The 17,087-nt window shown below is 45.1% G+C and overlaps 1 protein-coding gene across 1 annotated transcript in view; it reads left to right on the top strand.

Annotated features, from left to right (window-relative positions):
• The window catches only part of Dnhd1 (dynein heavy chain domain 1), a 75,801-nt gene extending 59,221 nt beyond the window's left edge, over window positions 1–16,580 (top strand). Inside the window, 16 exon segments of the mRNA XM_037211850.1 lie at window positions 5,196–5,345; window positions 5,578–5,760; window positions 5,889–6,320; window positions 6,519–6,984; window positions 9,160–9,450; window positions 9,673–9,825; window positions 10,013–10,191; window positions 10,314–11,279; window positions 11,473–11,515; window positions 11,518–11,658; window positions 11,873–11,986; window positions 12,074–12,272; window positions 13,081–13,172; window positions 13,338–13,487; window positions 13,673–14,481; window positions 14,617–16,580. Coding sequence (XP_037067745.1) covers window positions 5,196–5,345; window positions 5,578–5,760; window positions 5,889–6,320; window positions 6,519–6,984; window positions 9,160–9,450; window positions 9,673–9,825; window positions 10,013–10,191; window positions 10,314–11,279; window positions 11,473–11,515; window positions 11,518–11,658; window positions 11,873–11,986; window positions 12,074–12,272; window positions 13,081–13,172; window positions 13,338–13,487; window positions 13,673–14,481; window positions 14,617–14,967 — 4,719 coding nt within the window. The 3' untranslated portion in view covers window positions 14,968–16,580.
• The last annotated feature ends 507 nt before the right edge of the window (window positions 16,581–17,087 follow it).

Raw genomic sequence — 17,087 nt, 5'->3', positions numbered from 1 at the left:
ACATTGTAAATGCCATATTCTGTAGATCTCTGAAGGGTTTGAAGATGACCTGTCTATCTAAAATATATCTCATTGTAATGTCTAACTACTAACTTTCATTTCTTTATAACCTAATAGTTGGTAAATATAACATTCAAGGATTAGCAAATTGCATTACATTGTTAAATGAACTGTATAGGTTAGAAATATACATACAGTATTTGCTAACAAAATCAATCTCAAATTTGCATCAATATATATAATTTGTATACAATATACAAAAATCCAATCCAATGTAAAATATTCAAAACTAGTAGTTGTCTTTTAAAAGTAAATTCAATAATCTACATTTTTATCTGTATCATATCTATATCCTCTCTTTTTCCTTTTCAGAGTAGATTCAATAATCTACCCTTTATTCTATCATTTCTATTTTTTTTTCAGAGTAGATTCAATAATCTACCTCTTATCTCTAATACTTTTTGTCGGGCTGGATTGTGGGTAGGTATTGTTTAAATCTCTTTTTGTCATGGAATATCTTGTTTTCTCCATCTATGGTGATTGAAAGCTTTGCTGGGTATAGTAGTCTGGGCTGGCATCTGTGGTCTCTTAGTGTCTGCACAATGTCTGTCCAGGACCTTCTGGCTTTCAGAGTTCCTATTGAGAAGTCAGGTGTGATTCTGATAGGTCTGCCTTTATATGTTACTTGGCCTTATTCCTTTGCTGCTCTTAATATTCTTCCTTTATTCTGTCTGTTTAGTGTTTTGATTATTATGTGGCAAGGGGACTGCTGGGGGATGTCTTTCTATGTACTATGAATATATGTCATCCCCATTGGTTAATAAATAAGCTGCTTTGGCCTATGGCAAGGCAGCTTAGAGGCAGGCAGAAAATTTGAGAGAGACAGGAAGGAGAAAGGTGGAGTCTAGAGAGACGCCAGCCACAGCTGAAGGAACAACATGCCAGCAGACTGGTAAAGCCATGGAATACATGGCAAAACATAGATTAATAGAAATGGGTTAATTGAAGATATAATAGCTAGCTAGCAAGAGGCCTGCCATAGGCCATATAATTTGTAAATAACATAAGCCTCTGTGTGTTTACTGGGAACCACGTGGCTAAGGGATGTGGGCAGGAGACATTCATCCTGACTGTAGGGCCCGGCAGGACCAGAGAAACCTTCTGGCTACAAGGGGACTTTTTTTTTTTTTTTTTGTCAAGTCGATTTGGTGTTCTGTAAGCTTCTTGTACCTTCATAGGCATGTCCTTCTTTAGGTTGGGAAAGTTTTCATCTATGTTTTTGTTGAATATATTTTCTATGCCTTTGAGCTGGAATTCTCCTTCTTCTATCCCTATCATTCTTAAGTTTGGTCTTTTCATAATGTCCCAGATTTCCAAGATTTTTTTGTGTTATGAGTTTGTTGAATTTAACATACTTTGACCAGTGAATCTATTTCCTTTATTGTATCTTCGATGCCTGAGATTCTCTCTTCCATCTCTTGTATTCTGTTGGTCATGCTTGCATCTGTAGTACCTGTTCATTTACTCAGCTTTTTCTTTTCCAGAGTTCCCTCAGTTTGTGTTTTCTCATTGCCTCTATTTCAATTTTCAAGTCTTGAACTGTTTCCTTCACCTGTTTGTTTTTCCCCCCCCTTAACTTTCTTGGTCCATTTGATTGGATAAGGGATTTATTGATTTCTTCCATTTTTTTGTTTGTCTTTTCCTCCACATCTTTAAGGAAATTTTTCATTTCCTCTTTAAGGGCTTCTATTATCTTCAAAAAGTTCTTTTTAAGGTTATTTCCTTCTGCTTCCTCTGTGTTGGGATATTCAGGTCTTGCTGTTATAGAACCACAAGTTTCTGGTGGTGCCATACTGTTCTTTATGTTGTTGAGTGTATTCTTACACTGCCATCTACTCATCTCTTTCTCCAATCAGTACAGGTAGAGCCTATGCCTCTGGGAGTCCCTCTTCTTCCAAATGGTGCAGGTGGGGCCTGTGGGTCCACTGGTCGCTGGTGCCAAGGGGGATAGTTGGCAAGGGGGAGGTAGGATGCTGGTGTCTGGTCTCTGGGGCTGCAATGGGTGGGGGAGGGGCACGGTATGTGACCTGGAGTCTAGGGACTAGAGAACTGAGCTGTCCAGCCAGGAGCTCAGGGACTCACCTCTTCTTCCAATCCCAGAATCATATTAAAATCATATACTAGACATTGGTGTCCTGAATTTCTTTAGTTAGCCTCTGCTGCTGTATATTTCCCAGAACCATCTCCTTCCCTCCAGTTCTTTCAATATTTGTTCCACTTGCTCATCAGCCCTTTTCTTTCCACTTGAATGTTACCCCAAATGCAGTTCCTTTCTGGTCCAAACTCTAATCTTTTTTCATTGCTATGCAGAGCCAATCATTTTGAATAAATAAACCTCTCATATCTTGCTAAAACTAGTGGGGTGGGAGTTGTTACTCCTTCCCCAGCCAAATACTACATTTGAGGTGTTTTTACAAACTAGCCGGAAGTTTTGTTTTTAATACAATGGCTTTTGAAATAGCACTTTGTTTTAGTGTCTGTCATATAAGTCTTTGAAAAAGGTTCAGGACTGGCTTCTGAGAAGTGAATTAGTGTCCCATTCTCAATTAGATGATCTGCTAAACTTTCTAGTAAGCTTTCAGGCCTTGCAACTTCTCTTCATACCAGTGTGAGCAGGGCTATTTACCTATGTTACATAATTTCCACAGTGTTCTGTGTAAATTGTAGCCCTGGAGTTCTCAAGGTGCTGGTGCCCTCTTCCTATCCTGGTCAACCTATGATGACCAGGTTCAACCTCAAGACTCAGATGAGTTTCAAAATGGGGAATGGCTGTGGTAGAAAGTTCAAAGTAAATAGGAGTCTCCTTTCTTACCTTTCCTAAGTTCTAGTGTCTTGCCTTGGGTCCTATATTTTCTCAAGATAATTAATACCATGAATTATTTATCTGATCAAGGAGTCCTGCTATTCCTTGGTTCCTTATAAGGTGTGAACCTTATATAATATAGGAAGCTCCAAATATAGCTAAGAGATTTTCATACATCTCAGGGGTCCTTCAATTAGATCCCTTGGTCATTCACTAAATGGTCCTAATAAAGCATCCATCTAGTGTTTCCCATCCCCAAGAAATGTCACTACTATTCCCTTAATCATCTAAGCCAAATCCCCAGAATCATTCTGGTCTCCTCCAGTTTTTCCCTTTCTCATACTCAATTAGTCCATTTATTCATTGGTATTACCAACAAAATTAATTGAACTCTATAACTTTTGCCCAGGCCCTCAAAATTTATGTCTGTATTTGTGTTTATATCTACATCTAAATAGATGGATAGATTGGTGGGTAGATAAAAAGATAATACATTATTTGCACAGGAAGCAACTGTCCCTTTCTAATTTACTAATGAGAAAACAGAAATCCAAAGAGGCTAATGGACATAGTTTAGACTTGTCTAGGCAATTTTAAAGTTATTCATATTAAGACAGAGAAAGTCCAGAGTGTCCTAAGATATACCAAGAAGAGTTTTCCAGAGGGAAGGGAAGGAAGAACAGGAGAAGAAAGAGGATGAAGTCTCAGTATATAGCACAACATGTATAGAATGAGGTGGATGTTAAAAAACATTCCCTTAAAATGTAAACAACAGCCAGGCAGTGGTGGCACATGCCTTTAATCTCAGCACTTGGGAGGCAGAGGCAGGCAGATCTCTGTGAGTTTGAGGCCAGCCTGGGCTACAGAGTGAGTTCCAGGAAAGGCTCCAAAACTACACAGAGAAACCCTGTCTTGAAAAACAAACAAACAAAAAGTAAACAACAATGAAGTACAAAAAGGTATTTTCTGAGGTAATATTTGGACAGGTATAAAGTGAAGTGGAGAAGAAGAACATCTGGATTGAAGCATCAGTGTGAGTGAAGACACATAGACTAGAGAACATTCACTACACTAGAGGAACTCAAAGTCAGGAATGGCTGGAGAGTATGGTGCTCAGGGAAATAAAACAATGAACCTAGAAATATGAGTAGCCAAGAAGGTGAATGTTAAGACATAAAGACAATGAGATTCAGTTAAAGAAAACCAATTAGGATGCAGTGTGGTGAATGATTGGAGGAAGGGAATAAGGGCAGAACCAAGGTACCCCGTTAGAAAAGTAGTGTGCAGCTCAGGAGAGACTCTGAGTGTCAATGGGCATTGGGAATGGGGATAGAAATAAGAAACATTCAAGAGGTATAATGGGAAGATCTACAAAGAATGAGCTAGGTTTGAGGAAATAAAAGAGATGGAGCCAAGAGTAGCAAACAAGATATCCTCTGTGAGTAATATGAGTATATTCTGTCAAAGTTCTTTGAAAAAAGGACACAGAGGAGTAAGATTGCAAGACAACTAAGGAGTCATGAACACATTCATTTTAGGGACATTTAGAGTTGGAGAAGCCTATGAGAGGCTTAAGTAGATGGATACATAGTGCAAAGCTGGGGAAGGAATGTGGCTCTAGAGATATTTGTGGGTTTTTTTTTTAAAGATTTATTTATTTATTATGTATACAGTGTTCTGCCTACATGCATGCTTGCAGGCCAGAAGAGGGCACCAGATCTCATTACAGATGGTTGTGAGCCACCATGTAATTGTTGGGAATTGAACTCAGGACTTCTGGAAGAACAACCATTGCTCTTAACTGCTGAGCCACCTCTCCAGCCCCCGAGATTTGAGTTTTTAGAGTAATGCTATGGTATAGGAAAACACTATCCCACACAGTACAATCGATCAAGACCATGATATTAGAGGATGTGCAGAAGTGTAAGATGAGAAGAAATGGGGGCCTGAAAGCTTTTATTAAGGAAATAGTTTAGGGATCACTAAAGAGACAGAGAGATCCAGTGTCATGAAGGCCAGGGGAGGAGAAAGATTCCAGAGGCAGGGGCAGTACTCTCTGACAACTGTTGCTAAGAAGTCAGGAAGAGAAGATTTGTAGCAGAACAATTACACAAGCTTTGGAGTTACTTCTTTGGCAATAAGATGGCAGGAAAAGCAATCCCCTCACACATACACTTAAGGTTTCTGCTACTGGATGTATAAGTCACAGACCAGAGCAGAAGCTCTGTCTATGGCCTACTGGGAGTTTGACTAGGTCATGCTCATGATATCTCTGTGGGGGTGATCTAAAGCCCAGGGAATGGAGCTGCAAGGTCTGGACCTCTGTTCACAGAACATTGGTATGTATCAAAGCCAGCTCGATCAAGTCAAGCAGCTATACAAGCAGAAGATGGCAGAATGTCAACACCAGGAGAGCCTCATTGAGAATCTGGTCAGGCAGCAATGTACCCTACAGGCTCAACAGGAGGCTTTCCTGGAACAGGTAGGTTCTTCTTGCTACCAGCTCTGCTGGGGAGAGGACAACCACTCATAGGATACTCAGTGGACAGAATGGGGTGACTAATAGGGCTCTTGGCATGGAAGTCAAGGTTACAGGGTGGCTTGGGAATGGACCCTCATGAGGAACCTTAAGAGAGATGAATCCTCTTGGAAGCATCTCGAAGAATGAGCAGAACATCGCAGGATCTCTGCAGCATGCATCTGTCTTCATTTAGATGGGCAAGGCATTTCTAGGTCCTTTGAGCAAGCTGCAGGTGGCTGACTTTGAGGAGTTAAGAAGCTATCGAGCCCCACCAGAATCTGTAGTCCAGGTGACGGATGCATTGTGTGACCTGTTCCACCATGAGACAGGCTGGGCCAATGCCAAGCAGCTGTTATGTACCGAGGATTTTTATCAGGTAGGAAAAATAAGGTACCATAAAAGGAGAGTGGTCACATAAAGGGAGAATTGGGCAAGATTAGCCTATTGAGTCAAGGTAAAGAGCACCTATGTCTTCTCTTCTCCCCTTAACACGTGTCCTCCCAGGAGCTGGTATTCTTCCCCAAGGAGAAGCTGACTGACTCAGAGTTGATAAAGTTAAACCAAGCTCTGAAAGCTCCAGGTATGCGTGATGCAGCCTTGAGGTCAGTAAGCATCCCTGCAGCAAACCTGGCAGTCTGGCTCTTGGCTGTTCTGCGCTATGGGATAGCACAGCGCCGAGGATTGCCCACTGGCCTGCTACTGCGGCAGGTGGAGGCAACATTGGCTCGGGAGCAGGCCCGTCTAGGCCAGTTCCAGTTTCAGGCCCATGATCTGCTACAGCAAACTTTGTCTCTGACTAAGAAGCTAGAAGATGCCCACGCCTTTTATAGCCTCATCATGGAGAACCTCAATCAGGCACAATGTGGAAAGTATCACAAATGGCCCATGAAATCTGCACTGCTCACACCCATGCACATGTGGACCCAACAGCTCCAGGTAACAAGCCCCTCCCAGATGTCTCTCTCCCAGTTCATTTTACATCCCACCATGTGCCTTGCTTCCTGTCCTTCCATGCCCTTCTCCATATTTTCCTCTACATATTGCCTTGTTCCCCTTGGGTAACCTTCTGTCCACCCTTCCACATACCTCTCTACCTCACTGACTATTCATGCTTTGGTTCCCTCTCCACACCAGAAGTTGAAGGATCATTGCAAGACTGTGTTTGGAGATGCCCTCTTGTGTTCAGCTGCCATTGTCTACCTGGGTCCCTTCCCACCAGAGCGGCGCCACGAACTGTTGGAAAAGTGGCTGTCTCTGTGTCAGGGCTTTGAGGAAGCGCTGGAGCCAGATGATGTGGCACAGGCACTGAAGCAGAAACCTGCTAGGGAGCCACCAAAGGATCCTCCTGTGCCCACATGTACTCCCTTCAGAATTATGAAATTGCTGAGCTGTGAATCTGAACAACACCAGTGGGATCGAGACCGGAAGCCCCAAGCAAAGTCAGCCCGCTTCTTAGGCCTGCTACTACAAAGCCACATCTACTACAACAGCTGCCGTTGGCCTCTGCTGCTTGACCCCAGCAACCAGGCCCTCATCTGGTTGAATCCGCTACCCTTGAAACAGAACAAGTGGTTGGCACCACCTTCCAAAGAGAGCAGAGGTAGGCATGGATTAATGGCATGGGATAAAAGCTCCCCAACACTCTCAGCTTCCTATGGTCTGCCTTTTCATGGTGGAGATACTGAGTTTTTGTGGCTAACACATACCCTATTTAACCAGCCTGAACTATATTAATAAATTCATTCTCATTTACTGTTTTTGTCTGATTGGTTTTAGCTCATGTTACAATGGCCCTGATTTCCCACTTTTGTACTCAACAACATGGGAAATCTTGCTAACAAATAAAGTTTACAATTTTGGGTAATATTTATTACCCAAATTCATGAAACATTGAGAAATTCTTGGAAAATATTTTTATTGGCTATGTTTGAATCAGGGATCCATCTGAATAGAGTTCCTAGGAGAAGGAAATGAATCCATTTGTAAAAGAAAGATTTGGGGAGTTGAATAGATGAGAGGAAAACTGTTGCCTTATATGAACAGAGGTCTTTATAGAAATAATGAACTTCAGGACCTTGAAATGAGATCATTCTGCTCCTTAAATGAGTGAGGCCTAAGTCCTGTGACAGTCATCTTTTAAGAGACAGAGGACACATATACAGTCGGGAAGACCATATGAAGGAGGCAGTTATGGAGCCACAGCTGAGGAATACCTAAAATTGTACTCACCAGAGGATGGAAAGGGCAAAGACAGATCCCCTCTTGAGCGTTTGGAGGGGATAAAGCTTTGCTGGCACTTTGATTTCAGACATCTGGCCTCCACAACGGAGAGAACAGTAGTTTAAGCCACTAAGTTTGTGGGAACTTGCTATGGTCATCCTAGAAACTAATCCATACATCATAGTTGCAAGATGTCTACCACTCAGGTATCATGTCAAAGTTACTGCTGGCAATCTATGTCTCCTCTGTCAGGAGTGCTGGGCAGAATTTTGGTCCCCATGATTTTCTTTTTTCAAATGCTAGGAAAGCATTGTACTACCAGGCTACTTCTTCAGCCCTGACCTTTGTCTTCTGGTATGACTCCTATAATATTCAGGATAAGAAAATTTCAGATGCACCAAGGTTACTAATCAATGTGCCTTAAGAGAGCTATCATTCTGAATTATCTTGGTGAAGCTCAAGCTAATCATGAGCCCTTCAGAGCAGAAAAGAGAAAAGAATACAGAGATTAGAAGGTCAGGGACATTCACCAGACAGTTGCTGGCTTGGAGATGCATGGGGCTTACAGATCAGCTGTAGGAAGGAAATAATAGATCCTGTGAACACCCAGTCAGAGCCAGGCTCAGTGGTAGACACCTATAGGCTCAGGTACTCAACAAGCCACAGCATGAGGATGGCTTGAGCCCAACAGTTTGGGGACAGTTTGGGAAACACAATGAGATCCTATCTTTAAAAAAACCAACCAAACAACAAATAATCCACTAAACACGAAGGGCCTCCAGCCCTAGATGAGAAGAACTTTATCTAAGCCCAGTGTGTGGCTGAGCAGAGAATCTAGACAAGCTGTGCTGGACCACTAGCCTTCAGTACTTAGGGATAATAAATGGTGGCTTAAACTGCTGAATTTGCAGTAATTTGTTATAATGAATGCAACAAACTGTAGGCCTGGGCAGCATCCACTTGTAAGAGAACCTAGAGAGAAAACAAGTGCTTATCTCTTCTTGCAGGAGAAAAGGGATTGGGATGGCTGTACCCACACCACCTTTTGTAGTTTCCAGTACCCCAGCCATGACTTTTCTAGTGCAATAGTTTATAGCCCTTCACTTGTAAGCCACCTCTTCAGGCACCAATTTCCCTATCAGGGAGGACATTTCTTTTAGTTGTTACTGCCAGAATAACTTATGTTTAAAAAAAAGATGGGGGTGAGTATTGACTCTTCTACTCAATTCACAGAAAGGGAAGAAATGGAGTCAATTTCAGAGATGACTAGCTCCTTTCTTGGAATTTTAAAGTAATAATGAAAACCAGCATTTATTGTTTGCCGTGTGCTGGTCCATACTGTACATCATCACAATTAATATCCAGAGCAACCCTATGGGTTGTCACTAATATCAACTCAATTTTTTCAGATGGGAAAACTGAATCATAGACCTTAAGCAGCTTTTCTAAACTGTCTTGCTCTAGACCTCCACTCATGATCCCTCTCCTGGGTAACTAGAACTTAGAAAACAAGCTTCTCCTCTAAGAAACACTCGTTTTTATCTTTTCATCCCAGCAAAGCACCGTGTGACAAACCAAGACAGTGAGGATGAAACGGAAGATGAAGGTGATGATGACGATGATGCAGATAGAAATGAGGCCAATAACCAAACAAAAGAACAGAAAACAGAGGAAAACAAGAGCGAGGAGAAAGAGAAGGAGGAGCAAGAAACAGAGAAAGAAAAAAGTGAAACAGAGAGTTCTAACTCAAGTCCATCATCTGAGACTCAGTCTCCTCTTCTCCTTACTGTGCTCTCAGGTGCTGACCCAGAGTTGGGGCCTCAGCTATTGCAGGCAGCTGCCAATGGTGAGAACCACAACCCTCATTTTCTTCCCTAATTCTGTGGCCCCCACAATCTTTTCATACCCCAATCTGACCTTAGCTTTGATCCTACATCCTACCACATTGAAGAATCTAGATTGAGCTCTCTTATCAGCCAAGAGAGAGCTGCTGAGAAGCACATCTTGTGCAGGGACTGGGTGGCATGGGTGCTGGCAGTGTGGATAGTTGTTCTTACTTCCCTCATAGGCTTGCCTGTGCTCTTGACTAATATGGAGCTGAGCCTAGGGTGCCAAGAACTTCATGGGCTGCTATTGAGGGAGAATCTGAGTCCACCCCATGTGCAACCTGGCTTCTGTCTCTATCTGAGCACCACCCTTCCTATCCATGCTTTGGAACGAGGTGAGACCAGAGGGTAGGTTACTAGCATAGCTTTGTGGACATACTAGGCCCCCAGAATCATCCCTAAGAGGTCTTCATTCAACTAAGCCCAGAGCAGGCTCAGAACTGCAATGGAGAGCCAAATTCTCTGTCTACTCTACCCTTGACTCTGACATGGGTGAGTTTACATTTTCCATGTGACCCCAAGTACTAGGTCGTAAACTGCTGAAAGGGTTGAATGTTCTGGATCTGGGTCTGAACATGGAAATACTAGAAGAACAGATGCTGCATGAAATCTTGTGCAGAGAGCGTCCAGAGCTTGAGACCCGCTGGCAAGACCTCAAATTCAGAGCAGTGGATACCTATGAAGCTGTGGAGGCTGCTGAGGTACTTGGGGGCCCAGTCTGTGGGGTGGGATAAACATTGGAAGGGTTTAAGTATAGAGCTAGAGATGATGTTTGGGGACCATCACAAAGGTCCAGATCCATCAAACAGATTACCATATGCAGGAACGGTTGCTGATGATATTGCAACTTCAGAACCCAAAGCGTAAGAAACCGTCCAAGTTTATGAGAGAAATGGTGAGGACGCAGGCAAAGATATGTCAACTGAATGCTCAAAGGGAAGAGATAGAAGAGCAGAAGTTGGAGGAGATGGTACTCTGGGCACCTTACCGGCAGGTAGCTTGTCATGGAATGGCTGTGATAAAGGCCCTAAGTCCACTAGAGAACCTGCTGCCATTTTTCTTTATGAATTTAGAGAAGTGGTTGGCAGTCACCAGGCGGGCTCTAGACAGCATGAAACCACATGATAGCTATCATGGAGAGGACTTGGCCAGCCATATGCTGCAGTTGAAAATACATCTGACCCGCCAGTTGCTGAGCAGCACCTTGGCTGCCCTAGGCTTGACCCAAGCACCTTTGGTGGGTGCCTTGGGTGCTTTGGCCCTGCTGCAAGTGACAAAGAAGACACCAAAGCTAGAGAGGTTGGCACTGTGGCCTGGACTGTCAGCTTCTCCCAGCAGAGGCCATAACACACAGATTCCTGGTGTGGTTAGGCCAGCCTGGCTAGGCTTAAGAGCATGGCAAGAATGTGGGGCATTGGAGCTGCTGTCCCCATTTGCTGGGCTTCGTGCATCCCTGGCAGGCCACTCCATTGTGTGGCAGGATTACTTGTCACTATCATCCACCGTGCTGGGTCCTGCACCTGGTCCTAATTCTGAGCCACTTAGCCTCCTCCAGAAGCTGATTCTGTGGCGTGTACTGCGACCAGATTGCCTGGCAGGTGTCCTAGCAGACCTCACCACCAGCCTACTAGGTCGGCCCCTAGATGAAGACCTGGGTGCCCCTACCATGATCTTTGAACACTGTCAAGCTACTCAGCCCATCCTGATCGTCCTGCCACCACCTGGTCACCCTACAGCCACCTTGCATCCTGTGACTGTCATCCGGAAACTAGCTGCCAACCATGAAAAGGTTTGAATCTAGTCACTTGACACAGAGTGAACGGGCTTTTATGGGCTTGGATGGAGTGTGGGGGCCCTGTCTCTGCATCCTCATGGGTCTTTTTAACACAGGTACATTAGGGTTATTGTGACATAACTCTGAATCTATCAAGTCACCCCAAGAACACTTTGACTTACTCTGTCACCTTTCTAATGGTTCCTAGACACAGAAGCACCTGCATGTGATAGCACTAGGTTCTGAAGACTGGATCCTGTCTCAACTATAGTTAACACTCTACGCCAGGCTATGCTCCAGGGGCACTGGCTGGTGCTGGATAATTGTCATTTGATGCCCCATTGGCCAAGAGAACTGCTACAGCCCTTGTTGGGACTGCTAGATGGAGCCAAGGGTAAGTGTACTACTTCAGGATGGCTTTGAGGATCCTCCCCTACACTTTGTCCTGAGCTTGAATTCTAAGGCTTCATGGCTGATCTCCAAGTGTAAGAGATCCATTTGGCCTTGTGTCTGATTCCTGTTGTTCCAGTCTTGAAGATGATCTGTGGACTTGTGGGTCAGTCTATTTATTACCTGAGGATTTATTCCAGGCCCTTATCTAAACTTAGTGGCCTCAGACTCGGAACTGTTAGCTGAACAAGAAAGCAAGAATGTGTCTACTGTCCACAGAGATTTCCGTCTTTGGCTGATTGTATCTACTGAGGCCAGTGCTTCCTTGCCAGGTGAGGAGCATCCCTTTATGAGCTATTAAGTTCTAAGGACGGAGAGTGATTGTACTGTACTGACTCAGGACTCTGCTTCCTCCACAGGGGTGCTGACCCATCACTCCATGACTGTCTTCTGGGACCAGTCCTTAGAACTGGGCCGTATCTTGATCGACAGTGTGGATTCCCAGCAAGGACTCTGCAGGCAACCCCTCACCCAGACACTACCTTTGTTCCTCCTGCATGGTCTCCTACTACACAGACAGCTCTACGGGATAAAGCTGCAAGCACACAGGGGGCGCTGGTGAGGGATCCACCAGTCCTATTCAGTCACCCAGCAAACACTGAGTACCTTCTCCATATGCTTGGATGAGAAAACTGATCTTTGGAACCTCCAAAGAGTGAAGGCAAGGGGAAGGCAAGGAAGTCTTCTCCAAGGACTTTGTTTGCAATCTCACTTTGAACTGAACCTTAAAAGCAAAAGCTAGTTAGTTAGAAACAGGGCTTTTTGAAGCAGAGGGAAAGACTTCAGTGCAGCTGAGGTGGACATGATGGGGATGGAGTAGAGAAAAGTGAAGTTCATCACAAAGGGCTTTTAGGGCCATGGCAAGGGGCCTCGGGTCATTCTGCAGACATCAGGAAGCCGGGGGCGGGGGGGGGGACGTTAAATAGGAGAAGAAACTTGATTCTATCTGTCAAAAGCATCACCCAGGCTGCAATGTGAAGAATAGACAGAGGGGGTGGGCCTGGAGAAAAGAACACCTTTTAAGGAGGCTCTAAGGAAAAGATCATGATATGGGTGGTAAGGACTAGGGTGGTAGTCAGAATAGAGGTCAAGAATAAATATATGGTGAAGAATAAGGATGACTCCTAGACTTCTTCTTAGACAACTGGGTGGCTGGCAATACCTCTTAATAGGCTAAGAGGTGGAATAGGTTTTATAGGGGAAATGATTATTGCAATAGAAAGCAAGTTGTATTGGGGTGTAAAGTAGTAATGTCTAGTGAGTCCCCATAAGTGTAGAGCTCAGGAGAGAGGTTTGCACTGAAGAAAAGATGTAAGAGTCCTCAGTATATTGTTATTAAAACTGTGCTCTCTGTACCCCTACCCAGGAGTCAAATAACCTTGACCAACATTCTTCAGATCCAAGAGTATCTGAGGGCCAGTCTCAGTAACCCCAGTGCTGCCTTGCTAGACCTGGCTGGTGAGGTTCTCCTCCTGTCCTCCATATGGTGATTGGCCCCCAGAAGACCTGGAAAAGGGTGGTATGGAAGTCTGAAGGCCAGGACACATGTGATAGATAAACACACAATTTTGTTTTGAGGGGTGGTGGAAACTGGAAGAACTGAAGTTCTGATTTCATCTACAGCTTCAGTTTTCTATGGAGGTTCTTTGGAGGACCCAGAGGACAGAGAGGCCCTGATTAGCCTGACACGAGCCTGTCTGAATCCCAGGAGCATGAGCTGGGTCCAGCCACACACACCTCAGCATCTGCTGGCCACTCTGATGCCTAGCCCAGGTAAGCTTCAGGCAAATGTCCACCCTAGGATGGGGAAAAGTGCATTGTACTGCAGTCCTCACAGGAGTGTGGATAATATCCGTACCAATGAGAGGGCAATGTTGGTAATTATTGGGTCAGAGGAAGGCCTACTTCCTTGGCTCTGGTGGGGACAATCTGTTTTGTTTCTCATCTCCAATTCCAAGAGCTAGGGAAGCTAGATGCCATGACAGAGTGCAAGGCCCGGATGCGTCTACTGCCCACACCAGCTGAGCCTCGTGTTTGTGGACTGAATGAAGGGCCCAAGTCCTGGCTGTTGAGACGCCAGAGTCGTGCTCTCCTGAATGCGCTGCAGCAGTGTTCACCCACATGGGTTCCTTCAGCTGGCGGAGGAAGCGCCCTGCGCAAAGAAAGGCGACTTCGGCAACGCTTGGTGCAAGCCAAGAAGAGGCTGGTGGCACTTCAGGCTTTGCTAACCAACCGTACTCGATCAGGCCAGGGAGTCACCCCCTGGGCGGTGCTGGGGCCCACTGCCCACCGGCCTCTGGAGGGCTTCTTAGAGACGGAGGTGCTGGAACTGAGGCAGCTGGTGAGCATACTGCAGCGCGACCTTGACTGCTTATTGCAGCAGCTGAAGGGTGAGACCCCATGCACCTCCAGCCGCTGTGCAGCAGTGGCCCATGCTCTTTGGGCTGGACGCCTACCTCGGCCTTGGAGACCTCATGCACCTGCTGGGCCACAGCTACCCTGGCAATGGCTGCGACAACTGTCCCGCCGTGGGCACCTGTTGATTCGCTACCTGGACAGTGACACGAGCGAAAATGCCAATGAACCAGAGCGCATATTTCACCTGTCAGCTTTTCGCCACCCTCGTCGTCTATTGCTGGCACTGCGTTGGGAAGCTGTCCTGGAGTCCTCGGTGCCCAGTCCCAATCTTCCTGGTAACCAAGGCTCTGGCTCTGGCAGTCTCCCACCTAAACGTCAGGAGCTGAACAACCACCCTCTGCATATCCGGGTATCTTGACATCACCCTTTCTGCTCCCCATTCCACCTCCTCTAAGTATCTGATTATACCCCATCCTGTTGACCCTGACTCTGATCTGACTCTCATCTTCATAGCTTTGCCTAACTGTTTTCTGGCACCCCCCAGGTCGAGAATGGCCCAAATCCCAAAGTTCCTGAGATGGGACTGCTGCTGATCGGGTTACAGCTCCAGCATGCAGAGTGGGACCAGATGGATGGGGCCTTGCAGGACAGCTTTTCCAGTCAACCCAGCCCTCTGCCTCCTGTCAGCGTCAGCACACAAGCCCTTGGGGCCAAGGCTGCACCAGTCTCAGGTGGCCTGGGTGTGTACTCCTGTCCTGTATACATGACCGGACCCCTTGGCACCACTAAGCTGCACAGCAAGAACATCCTGATGCACCTGCCACTACCCACGAAGCTCAGCCCTGACACCTGTATCCAACGGAGAGTCCATGTGTGCAGCCCAACCTTATCCTGAGCCCCCACCAAAATAAAGCTATAGTGGTGTCAGGAATGACTTCTGGGATTTGGAAGAAGATTGCAGTATGCAGAGTACACAATGTGGCACATGGAGGGAAAAGGATGCTATTGATAGAGGAAGAAGGAGGACATGTACAAAATGAGGGGCAAAGGCTATGGGTACTCTGGGTACAGGGGCCTGCTTTTAGTGGTGTTTACAAGGGGATAGGGAAACCTAGCAGTAGCTAACACGGAATTCTGATTCCTTGCTCAGCTTTCTACTGTGGTCTCAGCACTTGCATTAATTATCTAGTGGGTAGTTTTAAATGAAGAACATTTAAATGTTATTATTTGAAAGTTGCTTAAGGCATTTAGTAGCATTATTGGAATGTCCCACTTCTGCCTTACCACATTCTCCAAATGAATCATATACCCAAAACAAAGGCCAATTCACGACCCCTCACTCGTTCAACAATAACCAACTGAGCAAGCACTTCTCCATAAGAAGTGTTCTTTCAGGCACCGATGAGGCTATTCAGGGTAAAACTCCTGCTTTCCTTGGGATCTATTTCCTGTCCCATGGAAGTTCTAGGAACATGTTATACCCTTCGAAAGCACCCTCCCCAAGGGCCTCCTTCTAGGCCATTCTTTTTAATGGTCCATTTATCCATTGTTGAAATTAGCACCTTCGTTATCCAGTCAGCTTTTCATAGTGCCACCAGGATTGGACTAAGCCTTCTGTGCATACACCCGTTTGGGGGACACATCATATCTAAACTTCACCATCCACAACGAGATCTCAAAAGGTCATGTTATTCTTATAATGCCAAATGCATATTACCGCGCCCCCCCCATTTCTGTTTTGAGACAGGTTCTTGCTGTGTTCCAGGTTGGCCTCAAACTTGTGATGCACCTGACTCAGCTCCCCAAAAGCTGAAATTAGAGGCCCAAACCACAATATCCAGCTAAAATGCATTTCTCAAAAATTCACAATTTCCTCAGACCTAAACTCTTAACTATAAACCCCCATAAAACTCAAGAAATATTCTAAAATATGACACACAGTAAACATTTCCATTCTAAGAGGGTGGAATAGATAGACACCAAAGAAAGGTTGGACCAGAGTAAGAGGGAAACCTAGCGGGACAAACATTTAGTCCTATAGCCCATTCCCAAAAGTACCCTGGGTATGTGGTAATATATGAGCTCAAATGTTCATGGATCCATCCCCACCACTAAAGCCTTACCATTTGCAGCCCACGTGGCTTCTCTAGACCTTGCTCCACTCACCAAGGCTTTCCATGGCAGATGTTCTATGTCCATGGCCTCTCTAACTTTCTGAAGTGTCCTCTGCAGCTCCACTCACTATTACAACTTTACACATTGTCAGAGATTTCCTGTGGGGATTCTGGTCCTACCATACATACATTGGCCTTTTAGACTCTCCTCTGAAATAGAGAGGGAAAGCCTATAATCACACAACTCTTACATTCTACATGCTTGAAACTCCAGCATCACGTGGGCAATGCCAAAGTCTGCTGCTAGCTCAAGCAGTAGCTACTCTTCAATGGCCTCTGAATACCTGGATGGATGAAAACAGGGGGGCACTTTCCTAAGTGAACAGTTCTCAAAGCAAAGTCTTTTGAATGAATTAAAAACCTTTATATCCATGTGCCTACCATGGGTGGCAGCTAGCCAACTCCTGAGAAACCCTCAGGTACTTTTCTGTTGTTCTGATGCCAAATATTTGGCTGTTTGGTTTGGGGGGTTATCTTATGTGCATGAGTGTTTTGCCTGCATGCATATATATATGCACTGCATGCATGCCTAGTCCTGTGAAGGTCAGAGAAGGTATCAGATTCTCTGAAACTAGTGTTATGGAAAGTTGTGAGCTACCATATGGATTCTAGGAATCAAACCCAGGTCATTTGCAATAGCAACAAGTGTTCTTAACTACTGAGTTGCTGCTTTAACCTCTTATCTTTTGAGACAGGGTTTCATATAGTCAGTCTGAACTTCAACTTGCTATATAGCTGAGGTTGACCTTGAATTCTTGATCCTCCTGCTTCCTAGCTACCAAGTGCTGGCTGGCATTGGTAGACATGCACAATCACATATAGTCTACTTAAGTTTTCTTTT

The sequence above is a fragment of the Peromyscus leucopus genome, chromosome 1 (assembly GCF_004664715.2).
Source record: "Peromyscus leucopus breed LL Stock chromosome 1, UCI_PerLeu_2.1, whole genome shotgun sequence".
In the NCBI taxonomy this organism is placed as follows: domain Eukaryota; kingdom Metazoa; phylum Chordata; class Mammalia; order Rodentia; family Cricetidae; genus Peromyscus; species Peromyscus leucopus.
The sequence above is the reverse complement of the archived record's forward strand: the minus strand, read 5'-3'. Positions and strand labels throughout refer to the sequence as shown.